The 19,800-nt window shown below is 46.6% G+C and overlaps 2 protein-coding genes across 5 annotated transcripts in view; one reads left to right on the top strand and one right to left on the bottom strand.

Annotated features, from left to right (window-relative positions):
- Positions 1–12,884: 12,884 nt before the first annotated feature.
- Positions 12,885–16,714, bottom strand: LOC122049441 (DNA replication complex GINS protein PSF3-like). Of its 4 annotated transcripts, none has more exons than XM_042610823.1 (8): positions 16,496–16,714; positions 16,133–16,417; positions 15,917–16,001; positions 15,761–15,832; positions 15,577–15,677; positions 14,476–14,568; positions 13,388–13,527; positions 12,885–13,298 (listed from the first exon to the last, which is right to left on the bottom strand). In XM_042610823.1, exons 3-8 carry the CDS (start codon positions 15,959–15,961, stop codon positions 13,168–13,170), a joined length of 582 nt encoding a protein of 193 aa, XP_042466757.1. In that variant the 5' UTR covers positions 15,962–16,001; positions 16,133–16,417; positions 16,496–16,714; the 3' UTR covers positions 12,885–13,167. The 4 variants fall into 4 exon arrangements, with proteins under 4 accessions (XP_042466757.1, XP_042466760.1, XP_042466759.1 ...); XM_042610826.1 differs by having other exon boundaries at positions 13,388–13,479; XM_042610825.1 differs by having other exon boundaries at positions 16,196–16,417.
- Positions 16,715–17,968: 1,254 nt separating this feature from the next.
- The window catches only part of LOC122046838 (probable UDP-N-acetylglucosamine--peptide N-acetylglucosaminyltransferase SEC), a 41,220-nt gene continuing 39,388 nt past the window's right edge, over positions 17,969–19,800 (top strand). Inside the window, exons 1-4 of the mRNA XM_042607742.1 lie at positions 17,969–18,409; positions 18,595–18,740; positions 18,898–18,996; positions 19,141–19,191. Of these exons, the coding sequence (XP_042463676.1) occupies positions 18,202–18,409; positions 18,595–18,740; positions 18,898–18,996; positions 19,141–19,191 (504 nt within the window). The 5' untranslated portion in view covers positions 17,969–18,201. The remainder of the gene's footprint in view (positions 18,410–18,594; positions 18,741–18,897; positions 18,997–19,140; positions 19,192–19,800) is intronic.

The following is a 19,800-nucleotide window of genomic DNA, read 5'->3' as shown; positions in this document are numbered from 1 at the left end:
TGAAAATTTCCAATTTGACGAGGCTGGACATTTGGATTGGATTGGACCATTTACTTTTCACGTCTTCCCATGGTTTATTTTCAAAAGCAAACGATCAAGAATTTCTTGTGTCTATCCGATCCGCTGTCGAGAGAGAGAGAGATAAAAACAAAGACTTTCTTGTGCAGCCAAATAATGGCAAAGCAAACGAACAGGCATCGCGGATATGTCATGATCCATGGAATAATTAAATTTAATGGCGTCAAGAACATCCGACAAAAATATATATTAAAACGATGTTCCATTTTACTATTGTATAATTACACAATTACTTTTGAATATTATAAAATATTATTTAACATTATTGATTGTCCAAGCGCTGAGTCGACGGATGCTGGAGACGTGGCATGCTCCGCTGTCTTCGACTGGTGGTGTAGTTCTTCGGCGAACCTGCAAAGAAGCCGAGCCGGGAGGGGTTTTCCGGTGACGGCCCTCCGACGCTCAAGTCAGGCAACGAGAGAGGCAGCGTAATGTGACTATAGTAAAGAGTTGCGCATACCTTCGTCGACGTCTGGGGGTCCTTATATAAGACCCCGGGAGGTGCGGGCACACTTCTCTATGCGTGCACGCTTCCCCAAACATACCTTAACAAGCCTCTGTCAGAAAAGTACCTATGGCGCCATTCCGCAATCGTCCGAGCATATCCCGGATGTGACGGTGGAAGCTTCCGCCGTATGATCCTGTGTACGGCTCGGCCGCCAACTCTGCTGCTTGTCGGCGGCAGGCGTCTTGAGGATGATGTTATCCTCTGTCTCCTTTGTCCTCTTGCGTTCTCTGTCTATTCCAGGGCCGAGCAGGTCGGCCGCTCGACAGACATATAAGTTGCCTTGTGCACCGGCCGAACGGACAGCCCGCTCGGCCCTTGAAACCTTTTTACCTTGAGTATCGGAAACTCGACCCCCAGTCGGGTTGTCTTTATTCGGTTCGGGGGACTCACGACCGGTCGGCCTACATCACCCGGTCAGTCGGTCCGCTTCGTCCGGTCGACCGGTCTCAGGGTTGAATCTCTTGACCTCTGACCTCCACGTGTCGTTGACCTTCTGCCAACGAGGATCCCCCGTCCTTATCACCGGATCACATGCCTCCCCTTCAAGTCTAGTCGAAGGAGGCGCTAAGTCCGACTGACTGGACTGCCGGTCGGCCTGAATGACCTCACCCCGCCACTCTGGAATGTTCCTCCCCCCCGGCCGCTCGGCTCCTTCCGAGCGCGGGGTTCACTGCCGCATCGACTGTCAACGCTGACGCCCTTCGGATCTCCTCAGAATTCGTGCAAATCCTCTCCATTAAGACCGAGCATGCGTGATGCGTGCTGTAATGACGCTCATTAAATGCGCCCCTATGGCATGATGTCACGTGGCACCTCCGCTAGCGTCATCGTACGGTTCGGCGATGTGCCCGATTGGAGATCGGCGGTTCGAAATGAACGACTCGATGTGGGCCTCGGTTCCTGTGACCTGCATCGGACGATCGAGGCCGATCGGGTCTGACCTTATAAAGCCGTCACCTTCCTACTCCATCACACTTTTGCCTTCGCGTGTCCCGCCGCCTTTCTCCGGTGCTTCAGCGTTCCGACGACTCCTACTCTCCGTTTTCCGACGATTCCCAACTTCTTTGTAAGGTTCCTCCACCTTTCCTCTCTGTTTTCCTCGTCTTTTTTGTCGTGTTCCCGTCTTCTGGTCGCTGTCTCTTCCATCATCTCCTTGTCGTGTGTCATTTTCTATTCTCTTGGCTTTTGCTTTCTTGCCCGATCGGATAATGGCCAGTTCATCCCGACCCGTAGATCTCACTTTAGGTCCTTGGTATACTACCATGGAATCTCGTTTCGATCGGCGTGATACCCAGGCTTTGCTTGATGGTTTTGACATTCCGTCTGACTTTGAACTTATTCTACCCTCACCAACCGCTCGGCCTCACAAATCGCCGATCGGAGCCATCTATTTTTTCCGCGACCAATTCACAGCCGGTCTGCGGTTTCCTCTTCATCCCTTCTTCGCCGACATTTGCAACTTCTTTGGTCTTCCGCTCGCCCAATTAGTTCCCAATACTTTTCGACTTTTGTGTGGAGTGGTGGTACTGTTCAAGATACAACGCATCCCTCTCCGACCGAATTTTTTTTACTATTTTTATTATCCCAAGCAGTCCGAGCTGGGCACCTATCTATTCCAGGCTCAGCCCGGTCTAGTCTTTTTTGATAAACTCCCCTCCTCCAATAAACACTGGAAGGAGTACTACTTTTATTTTCGTCTCCCCGAGCAGGCTCCCTTCCGAACCAAATGGCAGGTCGGACCGCCAACTTCTCCTGAGCTAAAAAGATTTAAGACCCGATCGGACTATCTCGAGGCCGCGAACATGCTTGCCGGTCTGAAGCTCGATATCAACAAGCTTCTGCCTGAAGGCGTGCTGTATATATTCGGCCTGAGTCCGAGCCGCACTCCGCTTCCGAGCAGCTTCGGTAAAAATTTCACTTGCACATGTACTTTGAGTGCTAACTGATTTTCTTCTTTTTCCTTTGCAGTAAATATCGTCATGGAGTCCGTGATGCTCAAGATTTTGAAGAGGAAAGCCGAGGCGCTCGAGGCTGCAGCCGCCAAAGAGATGGAGCAACTGGGCATCACTCCGGTCGGCTCTCACGAGGGTGAGAGTGAGACAAACGCGGAGGAGTCGGCTGCTCAGGCCTCCCCCGTAGAGGTGACGGGGGGCGCTACGTCAAACAGGGAACCGGTCGTTCAAGAAGAGGGCTCCGATCGGGAAGGCGAGCGCCTGCTCAGACAGAAACGGCGCCGGGCGGAGACACCGTTGCACTCGGCTACTTCTGCTGTTCGTGTATCCGAGCGGGCGGGGTCCGACTCTCGGGGGAAAACTCCAATGGTGGAGGCATTATCCTCCGATCGGACATCGTCTCAACTAAACTCGCCTGCCCACCCTATTGAGGTTGTGCCGGTCAGCACTCTTCCACCTGCCTCCCGCCGGGTCTAGCGCTTGGCTATTTTGTCCAAGTTCTCCGCCCCGACCTCTACTCCCTCTGCCTCGGCTCACACGACTCCCGGCCGGAGACGCACCATCAGGGCTACCCTACACCTACCCACCGAGGAGCTTTTGCCCGAGTCTGATCGGCCGACCGCGCTCGATCATATGATCACTATGAAGGGGACCCTCGCCGAGATGTGGGTCGATGCTCGGGCTCGTGTTGCGTTGATTCCGCTCGCCAACCTCGCCAACAACCAAATGCAGCAGGCCACTGGGGTGAGTGTTTTCTTCCGAAGTCCTTTACGTCATCTTTCCGGTTGGCTATTAATAATCTTGTTTATGTCAGAGATGGGTAGAGGAGATCGCGGTCGCCAATCGACTGGCCATGGTGGACGAAGAGCTGAAGAAGCTGAAGAGTTCAGGTGGTCCGTCCTCCCAAGGCCCCTCCTATGCCGAGCTGCAGAAAGAGCTCAAGAGGACAAAGGATTTGTTGGAGGCGGAGAGAAAGAAGACGACCGACCAAGCCCATACTCTGGCTGAACTTGAAAGACAGGTCAAGATACTTGACCGGAAAATAAGCCTAGCCACCGATCGGAAGAAGACAGCCATCGCCGATTTGGAGAAGAAGAATGTCGAGGCGAGGGGTCTGGAGCAACGAGTCAAAGAGTTGATGGAGCAGCTGGATGGCGAGAAGACGAGCTGCTCGGGGGAGGCTATCAAACATAAGGACGAATTGAAGACCTTGCAGGAATCTCTTGAAGCTTCCCAAGCCGCCTTCAAGGAATATCAAGAGGCCGAGCTAGGTCGGGTCGCAGCCCTGAAGCAGCAGCACATCCGCTCGAACGAATTTTCTGATAAGGTCTACGAGCGGATATATACTGCCTTTGAGTTGGCCATTTCTGCCACGACGGACTATCTGAAGTACAAGGGTCAGTTTCCCGACTCCGCAACCATCCCGGCCGAAGACTACGTGGCGCTTCTTTCCTCCATCCTGAAGACCGTTTATGATTTTCTTGAGTAGTGTTTTTTGTAATCCTTCCGACCGGCTCTTAATGGCCTGAATTTTGATGAAGATATGCCGTCCTTTTGTTAGCTTACTCTTTTTTCTTTTTCCGTTAAATCGCCTATACATGTGTCTTCCGATCAGATCGCGAACTACCGCCGTTCGCGTCCCTTACCTTTCCTTCTCGTTAATCGTCTCTCGTCCTGCTCTCCAAAGGAATCCCTCGCGAAGTATTTTTGATAATCGGGTCGCTCGTCCGAACACACCCACTTCTTTAAAGGGAATTCTCGTTAGATGTTCGCGAAGTACTTTTGGTAACTTGGCCGATCGGCCGCTCGACTCACAGGTCGACCTTTTTATTATCTTCTTTAGGTCGGGGGGGGGGGGGTTATAGTCGCCGGTTCGACTCTAGGGTTTAACGTCGGAGCCCGACGGTCTTCCGACCGGGGGGTTTATAGTCGCCGGTTCGACTCTAGGGTTTAACATCGGAGCTCGACGATATTCAAGCCGGGGGGGTTTATAGTCGCCGGTCCGACTCTAAGATTTAACGTCGCTGCTCAACGGTCTTCCGACCGGGGGGTTTATAGTTGCCGGTTCAACTCTAAGGTTTAACGTCGAAGCTCGACGGTATTCAAGCCGGGGGTGTTTATAGTCGCCAGTCCGACTCTAAGATTTAACGTCCCTGCTCGACGATCTTCAAGCCGGGGGGTTTATAGTTGCAGGTCCGACTCTAAGATTTAACGTCACTGCTCGATGGATTTCAAGTCGGGGGGTTTATAGTCACCGGTCCGACTCTAAGATTTAACGTCGCTGCTCGACGATCTTCCGACCGGGGGGTTTATAGTCGTCGGCTTGACTCTAGGGTTTAACGTCGGAGCTCGACGGTATTCAAGCCGGGGGGTTTATAGTTGCCGGTCCGACTCTAAGATTTAACGTCGCTGCTCGACGGTCTTCCGACCGGGGTTTTATAGTCGCCGGTTCGACTCTAGAGTTTAACGTCGGAGCTCGACGGTATTCAAGCCGGGGGTATTATAGTAGCCGGTCTGACTCTAAGATTTAACGTCGCTGCTCGACGATCTCCCGACCGGGGGGTTTATAGTCGCCGGTTCGACTCTAGGGTTTAACGTCGGAGCTCGACGGTATTCAAGCCGGGGGGTTTATAGTCGCCGGTCCGACTCTAAGATTTAACGTCACTGCTCGATGATTTTCCGACCGGGGGGTTTATAGTCGCCGGTTCGACTCTAGGGTTTAACGTCGGAGCTAGACGGTATTCAAGCCGGGGGGTTTATAGTCGCCGGTCCGACTCTAAGATTTAACGTAACTGCTCGACGGTCTTCCGACCGGGGGGTTTATAGTCGCCGGTTCGACTTTAGGGTTTAACGTCGGAGCTCGACGGTATTTAAGCCGGGGGGTTTATAGTCGCCGGTCCGACTCTAAGATTTAATGTCGCTGCTCGACGGTCTTCCGACCGGAGGGTTTATAGTTGCCGGTTCGACTCTAGGGTTTAACGTCGGAGCTCGACGGTATTCAAGCCGGGGGGTTTATAGTCGCCGGTCCGACTCTAAGATTTAACGTCGCTGCTCGACGGTCTTTCGACCGGGGGGTTTATAGTCGCTGGTTCGACTCTAGAGTTTAACGTCGGAGCTCGACGGTATTCAAGCCGGGGGGGTTTATAGTCGCCGATCCTACTCTAAGATTTAACGTCGCTGCTCGACGGTCTTCCGACCGAGGGGTTTATAGTCGCCGGTTCGACTCTAGGGTTTAACGTCGGAGCTCGACGATATTCAAGCCGGGGGGTTTATAGTTGCCGCTCCGACTCTAAGATTTAACGTAGCTGCTCGACGGCCTTCCGACCGGGGGGTTTATAGTCGCCGGTTCGACTCTAGTGTTTAACGTCGGAGCTCGACGATATTCAAGCCGGGGGGGGGTTTATAGTCGCCGGTCCGACTCTAAAATTTAACGTCGCTGCTCGACGGTCTTCCGACCGGGGGGTTTATAGTCGCCGGTTCGACTCTAGGGTTTAACGTCGGAGCTCGACGATATTCAAGTCGGAGGTTTATAGTCGCCGGTCCGACTCTAAGATTTAACGTCACTGCTCGACGGTCTTCTGACCGGAGGGTTTATAGTCGCGGGTTCGACTCTAGGGTTTAACGTCGGAGCTCGACGGTATTCAAGCCGGGGGGTTTATAGTCGCCAGTCCGACTCTAAGATTTAACGTTGCTGCTCGACGGTCTTCCGACCGGGGGGTTTATAGTCGCCGGTTAGACTCTAGGGTTTAACGTCGAAGCTCGACGGTCTTCAACAATGAGCTTATAGCTTGGCTAATATACGCCCGGCCGAACGACACGGGGTCTTCGCCATCGAGCCTGTGGCTCGGATAATATACTCCCGGCCGAACGACACGAGGTCTTCACCATCGAGCATTTGGATCAGATAATATACGCCCGGCCGAACGGCACGTGGTCTTTATCATGCCTTTATACAGCTATCCAATGGCCGCACAATGCTCATGTCTTTGCTTTGTTCTTATAACTTTCGTTCCTGCAGCCAAAAGATACATCCGAACAGAATATTCATGAAAATATGTTACATCGGCCCACCTTTCATCCGACCCGATAGGGCTGGAGGTGGTTGGCGCTCTATGGCCTATCCAGCCGCCGTCCATCCTCATCCTCCAAGTAGTAGGCTCCAGATCGGAGCTTCTCGACGACCTTGAAGGGTCCCGCCTAGGGAGCCTCCAGTTTGCCTACGTCTCCGACCGGCTTCACTTTCTTCCAGACCAAGTCACCCACCTGGAATGCTCGAGGAATCACGCGGCGGTTGTAGTTCTGCTTCATTCTTTGCCTGTAGGCCATCAGCCGAACGGACGCTTTGGCTTGCTCCTCGTCGATCAAGTCCAATTCTAGCTGCCTCCGCTCGGAATTATCTTCGTCGTAGTTCTTGATCCGGACGGACTCCACGCCGACTTCGACTGGGACGACCGCCTCGCCCCCATACACTAGGTGGAACGGTGTTACTCTCATTCCCTCCTTAGGGGTCGTGCGGATTGCCCATAAGACCCCTGGCAGCTCGTCCACCCAGCTTCCTCCCATGTGGTCGAGCCGGGCCCGAAGAATTCGGAGTATCTCCCGGTTGGCTACTTCGGCTTGACCATTGCTTTGGGGATACGCCACAGACGTGAAGTGTTGCTCAATGCCATATCCATCGCACCATTCCTCGAGCTGCTTTCCGACGAACTGCCGCCCGTTGTCCGATACGAGCCGACGCGGAATGCCGAACCGACAGATGATGTTTTGCCAGATGAATTTCTTGACCATGTGCTCGGTTATCTTGGCCAATGGCTCAGCCTCCACCCACTTGGAGAAGTAATCTACTGCCACCAATAGAAATTTCCGTTGTCCGGTCGCCATAGGGAAGAGTCCTACGATGTCCATGCCCCACTGGTCGAACGGGCAAGACACTGTGGACGCTTTCATTTCTTCCGCCGGCTTATGTGAGAAACTGTGGTACTTCTGATAGGAAAGACACGTTGCGACGGTCCGAGCGGCGTCCCCGTGTAGCGTTGGCCAAAAGTATCCGGCCAGCAGGATCTTCCTAGCTAAAGACCGGCCGCCCGGATGACCTCCGCAAGATCCATGGTGTACCTCCTGGAGAATGTACTCGGCGTCTTCCGAGCTGACGCACTTCAGCAGAGGTCGGGAGAACGCCTTTTTATAAAGCTGATCTCCGATGAGCATGAACCGGCCAGCTCTCCTCCTCAATAGCTGAGTTTCGTCCCGATCGGACGGCGTGACGCCCGAGCGCAGAAACTCTGTGATGGTTGTTCTCCAATCGCTTGGGAATGTGAGGTCATCCATCCGGTCCACGTGCACTACCAAAGATACTTGCTCGATTGGTTGCTGGATGACGACCGACGATATTGAGCTTGCGAGTTTGGCTAACTCATCTGCCGCCTGGTTCTCCGCTCGGGGTATCTTCAGGACCACTACCTTGGTGAAGCCGGTCTTGAGTTTTTCAAAGGTCTCCACGTACAATCTGAGCCTTGCATTGTTTATCTCAAAAGCGCCCATGAGTTGCTGAGCGGTAAGCTGGGAATCCGAGTGTATCACCACCCGACTGGCTCCAACATGCCGTGCGGCCTGCAATCCGGCTATAAGGGCTTCGTACTCCGCCTCATTATTTGTTGCCCGATAGTCCAGCCGGACAGATAAATGCATCCGCTCTCCCTGAGGCGAAAGTAGCATGATCCCAATTCCGCTTCCGAGCCGAGTGGACGATCTGTCCACATATATTTTTCATGTAGCTTCGGGCTCGAACTTTTGTACCTCGGTCAAGAAATCTGCCAAGGACTGTGCTTTGATCGCCGAGCGGGATTGGTATTGGATGTCAAATTTGCTTAGCTCCGTCGTCCACTTGATGAGTCGTCCGGATGCTTCAGGGTTCAGGAGTACCCTTGCTAGCGGGCTATTCGTCATCACAATAATGGTGTGCGCCAAAAAGTAAGGGCGCAACCTCCGAGCGGCAAGGACCAAGGCGAAAGCCAACTTCTCGAGACCGGTGTAGCGAGACTCAGCATCCTTTAAGATATGGCTTAAAAAGTACATTGACTGTTCCTCGCCGCTCGACCTTACTAATGTTGAGCCCACAGCATGCTCAGTTGAAGATAAATAAATGCGGAGCGGCTCACCTACGGCTAGTTTCGCCAACACGGGTAAGGAATTCAGGTAAGTCTTCAATTCCTCGAATGCCCAATTGCACTCCTCGTCCCATTGAAACTTGGTGGCTTTACGGAGAATCTTGAAAAATGGCAAGCTCCGGTCGACGGTCTTAGAGATAAACCTTGACAGCGCCGTTATCCGACCGGTGAGACGTTGTACCTCTCGGAGATTTCTGGGGGGCGACATGTCCTACAATGCCTTTATCTTGCTGGAGTTCGCCTCTATGCCCCGCTCGGTCACAATGTAACCCAAGAAGCGTCCGCCTTTTGCTCCAAACAAACACTTCTGAGGGTTAAGTTTGACGCCATATCTTCTCAATGTTTGGAAGGTCTCCTCCATGTCCGCATAGAGATCAGCCGCCCGGAAATACTTGATAAGTATGTCGTCCACGTACACTTCCAAGTTGCGTCCGATCTGCTCCCTAAAGACCTTGTTCATCAATCGCTGGTAGGTGGCTCTGGCGTTCTTCAGCCCGAACGGCATTACATTGTAGCAGTAGGTGCCGTCCGCCGTGACGTAGCTGACCTTCTCCTGGTCTTCTCGGGCGAGCGGCACTTGATGGTAGCCTTGGTATGCATCCAACATGCATATCAACTCGCAGCCGGCCGTGGAGTCCACCAGTTGATCGATCCGCGGCAGGGGGTAGAAGTCCTTCGGGCATGCCTTGTTCAAGTCTCAGAAGTCGATGCAGACTCTCCACTTGTTGCCCGGCTTGGAGACCAGAACCATATTTGCGAGCCAACTTGGGAATTGCACTTCCCTTATGTGGTCGACCTCCAGAAGCTTCTCTATCTCCGCCCGGATTATTACATTTTGCTCCACGCTGAAGTCCCTCTTCCTTTGCTTCACCGGCCGAGCGTCCGGCCGGACATGAAGTTCATGCTGCGCCACGCTTGGCGAGACCCCTGGCAGCTCATGGGTCAACCAAGCGAAGACGTCGCAGTTTTGCCGTAGGCATTTGGTCAGCTTCTCCTTCTGCCTCTCCTCCAGATCGGATGCTATGAAGGTGGTGGCCTCCGGTCGGGAAGGGTCAATTTGCACCTCCTCTTTCTCTTCATAAACCAAAGAAGCAGGTTTCTCGGTTATAGTATTTACCTCGACTCGCGGCACTTTCCAAGCGGACTTGGATTCGGCTCGGACCATCTCCACATAGCATCTCCGAGCCGCCAGTTGGTCTCCCCGCACCTCCCCTACTTGATCTTCCACCGGGAACTTGATCTTCTGGCAGAAGGTAGAGACGACCGCCCGGAACTCGTTGAACGTCGGTCGCCCCAAGATAACGTTGTATGCAGAAGGAGCATTAACCACGATGAAGGTGGTGGTCCTTGTCCTTCTGAGCGGCTCCTCACCCAACGAGATAGCTAGCCGGACTTGGCCGACCGGCAAGACTTCGTTCCCAGTGAACCCGTAGAGGGGGGTCGTCATTGGTAGTAGTTCAGCTCGATCGATTTGCAGTTGGTCGAAGGCTTTCTTGAATATTATGCTGACCGAGCTGCCTATGTCAATGAAAATGCGGTGAATAGTATAGTTGGCTATTACCGCTCTAATGATTAGGGCGTCATCGTGAGGGACTTAAACTCCTTCAAGGTCCCTGGGCCCGAAGCTGATCTCGGGTTCACTCGCCCTTTCCTGACTGCAGCCTACAGCGTGGATCCTCAGCTGCCTTGCGTGTACCTTTCTGGCTCTATTGGAATCTTCGCCGGTCGGGCCTCCGGCGATGATGTTGATCTCTCCCCGAGATGCGTTGCCCCTATTTTCCTCCTCCCGAGCGGAAGGTCGATGTCGTTCGTGTAATGCCCGATGGTGAGCTCCGGGCTGTTGACGATGCTACCGCTCGAGGGATCTCCTTTCTATCCTTTGAACGGGGCTCCGTTGTCAATGTTGCCGATCTGGTGAAGGCGATCGGCGGCGGTAACTCCTCGGCGCGGGATGAGTGATGGGGGGGAGGCTCCGACAGTCGCGGGTGTTGTGAGTAGTTGACTGATGGAGTGAACAGAACATCGGGGCCCATACCTTCGCCCTGGGCTTGGGCCGATCAACCGCGACTTGCTGGACGGCGTGCGACCGAGTGTGTTGATGAGGACGGGCGGCTTCGGCTCTCGATCCTCTGGGTGGCTGGTGACTAATGGGCTGCTTCCGCTTGGCGGAAGCTGGTTGGTCACTCAGGGCTTCTTTCCTTCTCGCCGCCTGGGCTTCCTCCACATTGATGTATTCGTTGGCCTTGTACAGCATGTGGTCGTAATCCCGAGGCGGTTTCCGGATGAGCGAGCAGAAGAAGTCACCGTCCACGAGCCCTTGCGTAAACGTGTTCATCATTGTTTCCGAGGTGACCGTTGGGATGTCCATGGCCACCTAGTTGAAGCGCTGAATGTACGCTCGGAGCGGCTCCCTCGCGCCATGCTTGATGGCAAACAGGTTAATGCTTGTCTTCTAGTGGCACCTGCTGCTTGCAAAATGATGGAGGAACGCCGTTTGAAATTCCTTGAAACTTATGATGGATCCGTCTGGCAGTCTTCGAAACCACCGATGCGCCGATCCCGACAGCGTGGTGAGGAAAACCTGGCACTTCACACCATCTGTGTAATGATGCAGAGTGGCAGTGCTGTCGAACTTACCCAGGTGGTCGTCTGGGTCGGTTGTCCCATTGTACTCCCCGATCGCGGGGGCACATAATGCTTTGGCAGCGGATCGCGAAGAATGGTGTCTAAAAACTGTCGGTTTATCCGCTCGGGTGACGCGTCCGTTCGGGGCACCTTTCCTTTTCTGACGTCCCGGACGGGTGCTTCGTCCGATGAAGATCCTTTGTCTTGATTAGCTTGCGCTACCTCCGAGGGCGTCTGGAACAGAGCCCGATGAAAAGGTATTGGGGCGGGCTGCACCCCCATCTGAGTGTCGCCCGACCCCTTGTTTTGCTCCCATACTGAGATCTGCTCCTGCCTGTCTTCGGGTGGCGCTCGGCCCCCCGAGGCTGATGTCGCCTGCTACGCTGCCCGCTCGACCTGAGCTTTCTGCTGCTGCTCCACGATTTTCGCTGCTCGCGTTTGGACGAGTGCTTCGAGCTCTTCGGGAGAGAGCGTTACCAGAAGTTGACGTCCAGCTTCTTCCATCCACTTAGCTCGGATTCAGGTGCGTTCCCACAGACGGCGCCAATTTGATCATGTCCGAGCGCTGAGTCAACGGAAGCTGGGGACGTGACACGCTCCGCTGTCTTCGACTGGTGGTGTAGCTCTCCGACGAACCTGCAAAGAAGCCGAGCCTGGAGGGGTTTCCCGGCGACGGCCCTTCGACGTTCAAGTCAGGCAACAAAAGATGCAGCGTAATATGACTACAGTAAAGAGTTGCGCATACCTTCGTCGACGTCTGGGGTCCTTATATAGGACCCTGGAGAGGCGCGAGCACGCTTCTCTATGCGTGCACGCTTCCCCAAACATACCTTAACAAGCCTCTGTCAGAAAAGTACCTTTGACGCCATTCCGCAATCGTTCGAGCATATCCCGGATGTGACGGTGGAAGCTTCCGCCGTATGATCCTATGTACGGCTCGACCGTCAACTCTGCTGCTTGTCGGCGACAGGCGTCTCGAGGATGATGTTATTCCCTGTCTCCTTTATCCTCTTGCGTTCCCTGTCTGCTCTAGGGCCGTATATATATTTATATATATATATATATAATTTAAATATCTAACTCTTTAAATCAATATTAAAATAATGAATCCAACCTCAAATTTTATATCAACAATCAAAATAAATTATAACATGTAAACAACTGATAGCTCCACAACGAACATTCTAGAGTTGTTTATACAATACATACTTAATGTATTCAATATTGATATAAATTTACAGCTATAAAATTTTAATTGCTACAATAAGCATAACTACAATTTCCATAATTACTACAACACCATTAAGAAATTAAACAGTAAATTTAGACAGCAGATAACAATATTAAATAACACCGAAAGACAATTAGATAATTATACACAGCTAAATAACAGGGTAGAGCACCCTTTTAATAAAAAAATTAGAGGTGCAGGGTAGAGCACCCTTTTAATAAAAAAAAATTAGATCGAGATGCACTTGGAGGATTTGTAAAAAAACAGAGGTACCTTCTGTATATTTTGTCAAAGAGTCCAATTAAACCACAATATGCTTCCTGTCAGTCTAAGCTCGCTGGAAGGGCATACCGATATATAAGAAATCAATTGTCAACAAATTCCATCCACTTGTATTTTAATTTTTTACAATCTTAAATTCTTCAGTACTGTTGAAGCAACTCCGGATTTCAGACGAATTTAAATGGTTAAACTCTACTTGAAACTGAAAAGCATCATAATCAAATTGTACTTACTGCTCCAAACTTTTAACATCCTCGATCTACAATTTCCTCCAAATCTTCAACATTTGAGGTGGCTACAAATCATTTAATGAGATCCATATCATCATGGCGAGGATGGAAATGTTGGAATAGTCGTCTTCCTTTTCCTCCCTAGGACGGGTGCCTTCTCCAATCTGGAGCCACCCGCCCGCCATTTCTTGAAGGCCATCATGGAAGAGCGGGAAGCCTCAAACACTTGGAGAGGAAAAACAAGAGTCAATGCTAATGAGGAGCAAAAATGAAATGGAAAATCTATATCAGCAAGTTAAGATAGTAGCTCTCACATTGCATCTCTTCTTTCGAGAGACGTGGCAGGAATTTTGGAGCAGTTAAAACTGAAGCACTGTGTGACTTGCTCAGCATCTCCAGGTACCTACTAGTGAATGTTTCATATAGAAATGAGCCAATCGTCTTATCACTAACCCTGCAATAAACATAGACCGTTTGACTGGATCTGGAGCATCTGTCACTATGAATTCCACTTACTAAACTTACTAACAGAGATTGTTATAATATCCTTGACAATATAAAGTTTAGAGATACTAAAAGCGTGCAAAAAGATTATTCTAATACTTTAGGACAGGTATTGCAAGATAAAGGATGGTGAACTACTTTACTTTGCCGCCATATTAAACATGGCTACAAATTTTCAATGGTCTCTATCAAATCATCCTGGACTTGAAGGTTTTTCTCAGTTCCATCCAAATGTCAGTCTGACCTACAAAACAACAGCAGTATTTGTTTTGTTTTTTTTTTTTGGCTTATCAACAAGATTGACACTCAAACAAAAAGGTCTATACAACTTTTGTTTCCTCTGTTCTGTTTTAATTGGCTCACGTTGTAATGTTTAAAACAAACTACTGAAACTTAAAAAATATATACATACCAAAATGTTTCTGCTAAACTGAAAAGTCAACCGAGATGATAATTTTTTTAATATATTTGACAATTCAATGATTAATAGTTCAGAGTATAAGTTTGTCCTCAGTTTTTCCATACTCCAGAATTAGCCTACACAGGTTAAAAGTATAAACTTTTCATGGAAGTCAACAAAAATCTTCCAAGTTAGTTCCAAATTCCCAAGCTCTGTCCTACCTAAAGTAGACAAATTGATGGCAAATAATCAGTGTCTTCTGCACAATGATTTCTGGACCTATACACCAACATTGTTATTTGGCAAGATCATCTCTTTATGAGGAAGCCAAAATCAAGAAACAAAATTATGAAACGTATCACACATGCTAAAAAAAAAATCCCCATATTGAAGCTTTTTTGTGTAAACCGTGAATATTCATTTCTTCATGTATTCTATAATGTAACTGCAAAAAATGCTCAGGAAAAAGGACGAGTAGGAAATTCTAACAGAACTCACAGTGGAACAATCTTGCAACCCAACTCATAAAAGTAAGGGCAATGAACCTTTAAGTTAACACATGCAGCATCAGCTTTGATTTCATTCCTAGTCCTGTTTCAGCACATGGAAAAGATAATTGCAACAATGGAATGAATACAGATTAAACCGTCATTATATTAGATAGTAGCACAATTTCATAAATCCACATGAGCAAAGAAAAACTATTCAGCATTTGATCAAGCAAAAAACTTCGTAAAGAGTCTTGTATCCATTAACATTATTCATAAAAGCCCAAAATTAAGAAATGATTAGTACATACATCTATATATTAAAGTTGTCTTATAGAACATAAATTCATAATAATTATCTTGCTGAAAAACATCCATAATTCAGCGGCAAGAGTTTTAGAAGTCAGACTTGTCCGGGGATAAATTTACACTATCCATTGTCAAGAGATTTCAATTTTAGATTTGTAACACATATTGAACAATATAACAAATTTACACAATCAAATTTGATAAAATACATAATTAAATAAATTAAGAAGGAACTCAAAGCGAGAGTGAAACTCTACTCCCAAAGTGAAGATTGAACCTTTGTGTGGCTTTTACCTACAAATACAACTAGTGCTGCTCCCCTACTGCTTGCATGGCAGTGAGGATAGATGTCTGAGTCTCTTCAATAAACAAGCAGCAAAAGTGCAACATATAAATTTGCAACTCATAATGAGAAAGAAAATAAAATAGGAAAGTAGAGGCTTTCCACTACTATTGATTAAGATTTTTAAATTTTATTTATAGATCCATGACACCAATAAAGAGAATTCTCTTGGGTGAATGCTGCAAGAGAATGGTTGAATCATAACTTGAGAATGGAATCATAACTTATTTCCTTTGATCCAAGATTGGTTTTCTTTAATTTTAAAGTTATTTCAGTAACAAAATAAAGTCAGACTTTTGAAAATTTGGCTTAAAAAAAGGTAAATCAATTTGGGAATTTTAAAAGTTCTCATGATTAAAATCTCCAACAAAACTATTAGAAAATCCTGAACTTCATATCAGCTAATTCAGTAAGTATCTACTTTAGGCAAACATTATTCAAAAGATTAAAAAAACTTACTTTTGGCTGAAGCAGGCTGGAAGATAGATTGATACTGCTTGCCTCAATTGCAATTCATGAGCAAGCCAAAAAGGAAGTTCTACTTTAGCACCCTTCTCTACCTAGATAATAAACAGAGAGACACATTTCAGGCATAGAATAAAAAAAATGACCTGCCTTGATCACGGTGAAATAAATGTCATACACTGTTATTTTCTGAACCTGGATCTAGCAAGCCAACACCATTAGCTCCAACTTGAAAAATAACTTGAATATGCTGTAAAACCGACATTTCAATACCAAATATTAGCATAGATGACCTTGTGTGTCATGATGAAATCAAGCAATGATAACCCCTAACCTGATCCTCCATGATGATATCGTCCATGTCATAATAATCAGGCATCTTCTATGCTGAGTCTAAGAAACAAATTTATTGCCTTCCACTGTTACAAACATGGATGAATTGTCAAGCTTATTCCCTAATTAACAAAAAATAAACTACTCCTTCTATGATCTTAATTCCTAACAAATATGTGTGTGTGGATCATAGATAATCTGAAGGGGCTGCGTCTACCTGTTCACCAAAAGCTGCACCTACGACTACACCTGATCCAAAGAAGAGAGAAGAAGAACCTACGAATTTTTAATTGACAGAACAGCTGCAATTCGACCATACAACACTGATTATGCCGTTAGGGAAGGAGAAGAGAACCTCCTTGCTGCCTTCAATGACCCTCGCTCACATAAAGCTGCCGGAGAAGAACAGCAACTAAACAATGGGACGCAAGATAAAAAGCAGAATAGGGCTAGGGTAGTTGCTTGCTCTCGAGGAATGGAACAGGGGGAGGAGGAGGAGGTGCTGTCGGAGATGAGGAAATAAGTTAAGATTCCACTAAGGAGGAAGAAGGAAGGAAAGACAAGGTGGTGCTGCGGTTACAGTAGTTCCGGAAGAGGGATGCAGGCGATGGCGGCGACAGGCTGGTGCCGGCGATACCACGGGAGGAAGGCTGCGCAGTCAGCACGCTGAGGACGAACGGATGGCCCGCGGGTTGCACTTGGTTCGGTGGGATACAACCGAGAGGCGAGCTGTGAGCGGCGGCGACGGATGCGACCTGCGGGAGGGAAAGGGGGAAGAGAGATCGCGCGGGAGAAAACAAAATGCGAAAGCTAGGGATTCAGGTTCTCCATTGAAATCCTTCCTAATTGATCGAACCGGAGCAATTCGCATTGGGTCGAATGGTTCAGCCAAAATTCAACTAGATTGACTCCGGTTTGAGCCACATTAAATCTTTCATTTTTTAATAATCTTTTATTTATATTAAACTTTCTTTTAATTTCTACACTTTAACACTTTGTATAAAATTTTCCATATAATTTATTATTATATAAGTTCACTTTTAGCGTATTTTATAAATTTCAATGTATTTGACACTTTTTTTGCCTCAAAATTTCTCTAATGTGCATTTTAAGTTAATTGTTTTTATTAATTTTTGTTAAGGTAATTCTAGATTATTTTTTTTTGAAAAATATTTACTATTTTGAAAAAAAAACTTGTATATTATTTCTAAAAGATCTTTATTCTAAAACGTAAATAGTAAATTTAACCCATTAAATTAACTCTTAAATCAATAGGATATATATTTTTAAAATAATTAATAGTGACTTTTGAGTTAAATATATTTTAGATTGTAATTAAATATATACACACACAAGTGTGACATATGAATATTGCATATCTATATTGTCCCTTTGCTATAGTGTAATTATTATTTATAATTTTTTTTAAAATTATTATAAAAATAAGCCTAATATTGTATTATTTTATGTTTAATAGAAAATTTAAATCATGATCTCAAAAAGAATATAAAAAATTTTATTTTTCCACTACCAAGGCCACATAAAAAAAATCTCATTCATTTCTCCAATATTTGCTCGTAGAGTATAAATAATATGCAACCGAACAAAATATAGAATAAAATATTCTATAATTGTAAAGATTAATAATAAAATATTAATGCAATCAGGTTCTAATTTAATTTTACATTTTATTTTTAAGTAAAGAATTTAAATTAAATCTTCTATATGTGTTTAATATATTCGAACTAGCATGTTTTATGAACCTTGTATTTTTTTTTCTAATTTATATCAGTTTTAAAAAATAAAAACAACTCGAGCAATGTTAGTATTTACTTATTTTATTTTATAAGGTTTATAGGTTAGATGTGATTTAAGCGAAAATATAAAATGTTTAAAATTCAGGGCCCTTTTAAAATATTTATCATGCGCCTCGCAATGATTGCCCTACTAGACAATTCTCCACCGTTCATCGTGTCATCCAAGTGAAACGCGTGGACGGAGGCTATGATCTCTCATAATGCGCCAGTCCCATTAGTAGCACTGCCACGGAGAACTTGTCCTTTTTAGCAGCGACCGTGGAAGCGCGGAATGGTAAAAGCGAAGGAAGGGAAAGCCCTAGCGCGTCGCAGAGAGGAAGAATCTGACGTTAGGGTTTTTCCGTCACTCTTAGATTCGATCCGCCTTTCCTTCCCTGATCGCGCTGGGCTCCGTCTGGATCTCCAATCTCCCTCGCTCGACGTTCCTTTTCCGCGATCGTTGGGCGGATTCTAGGCTCTTGCTGCGCTGATGCTCTCGCTGCAGGGTGACGCGCGGCAGCCCCAGCCGCTGCATAAGCTGCAGTCGCTGCCGCAGTTGCAACAACTGTTTGGGGTGAGCGTGCCTGGCGGATCAGGGTTCCACGCACTAGGGGCCAGCGATGCAGAGACGCCGTTCGCTCTGCAGTTGCTTGATAGTTCGGCCGACATCAAGACCTTGATCACAAAGCCGATCGAAGGTTTGTATTCTCTCCTTTTGTTCTGATCCTGTTTGTAAACTTTTTTTTTGTCAATTAAAACTGACGGGAGTATTTAAATTTATGCCTTTTTAAAGCTCCTTTTCTCTTTTTTTTTTCTATGGTAATGAATTAAAATGCTTGACTAGATCACGACCATTTATTTATGATTCAATCTGATGGTTTAGGCGACGAGGACATCCACTTGAATCTTTCTCACGAGAACTACAAAGCTGGAAACTACAATAAGGCATTGGAGTACAGCAACGACGTTTATATAAAAAATCCAAAACGAACTGACAATCTTCTCCTTCTCGGTGCAATATACTATCAGGTCTTACAGTTCATTCTTCTCAAATACGCATAACTTTTTCCTTATCACACCGTGTTTACTACTTTATACTTGACTTTTTGATCCTTCTCGTAGTTTGTGTCAGAATCTTGTTCTTTGGTTTTATTGTCTGATTATGAGACTTGTTGTCTCACTTTAGTTGCAAGATTTTGATGCATGTATTGCAAAGAATCAAGAGGCTCTTGCAATCGATCCTCATTTTCCAGAATGTTATGGTAACATGGCAAATGCTTGGAAGGTAAAAAATTCTTATTACTGAAACTGACAGTTGGCAAGATTTATTTCTCTATTTTTCTGTAGTATCTGATTCTTGTTGTTCTAGCCTAGATCTATGTGCATGAAATATCTCAACTTAGAAATGATATAGATAATGTTGACACAGGAAAAGGGTGACATTAATCTCGCTATACAACTTTATCAAACTGCCCTCAAGGTTTGTTTCCTCCGCTGAGACTTCTACTATATTCTTACTTGTTGGCTATTTTTCCGGCTTCTGTCTCTTAGCTTGACAGCCTCACAGTATTTTCACTAAATATGTGAGTGTCACTTGTAGCTTCACAGGTCCCAATTCACCTTTTAAAGTCTAGTTGTGTTTCCTTACCTTGTAATTTAGTTAGTGTTGTAAAAAGCGGTAGGCGGTGGCCGGGTGGTGGTTCGTGATCGCCTTGGCGATTGAATTTTTTTTAGGGTTCCTACAATAAAAAAGCTTCCTACATGGTCATTTTTTATGATGTTTATGCATAAATAAGTTCCTACAATATAATACAATTTATATAAGATACAAATAAATATATAAATGTTACTAACAAGATAATTAATAAACATTCATCATCGTATTAATAATAAAAAAGTAATATCATTACTTATACCAAAAGTTTAAGTTTAAAATTCAAAGCTTCAATTTAACATGGCAAAAGTCAACTAGTACTAGTACTAGACTAAACATAACTAATCTTCTAAATCATCTACACATGCACCATCAACTACATCTATGATCCTCTCATCATAGGACTCAAAATCAACATCTTATTCATTCTCCTCC

Source organism: Zingiber officinale, chromosome 2B (assembly GCF_018446385.1).
Source record: "Zingiber officinale cultivar Zhangliang chromosome 2B, Zo_v1.1, whole genome shotgun sequence".
Taxonomy (NCBI): Eukaryota; Viridiplantae; Streptophyta; class Magnoliopsida; order Zingiberales; family Zingiberaceae; genus Zingiber; species Zingiber officinale.
This window is presented reverse-complemented; position numbering and strand designations above follow the sequence as displayed.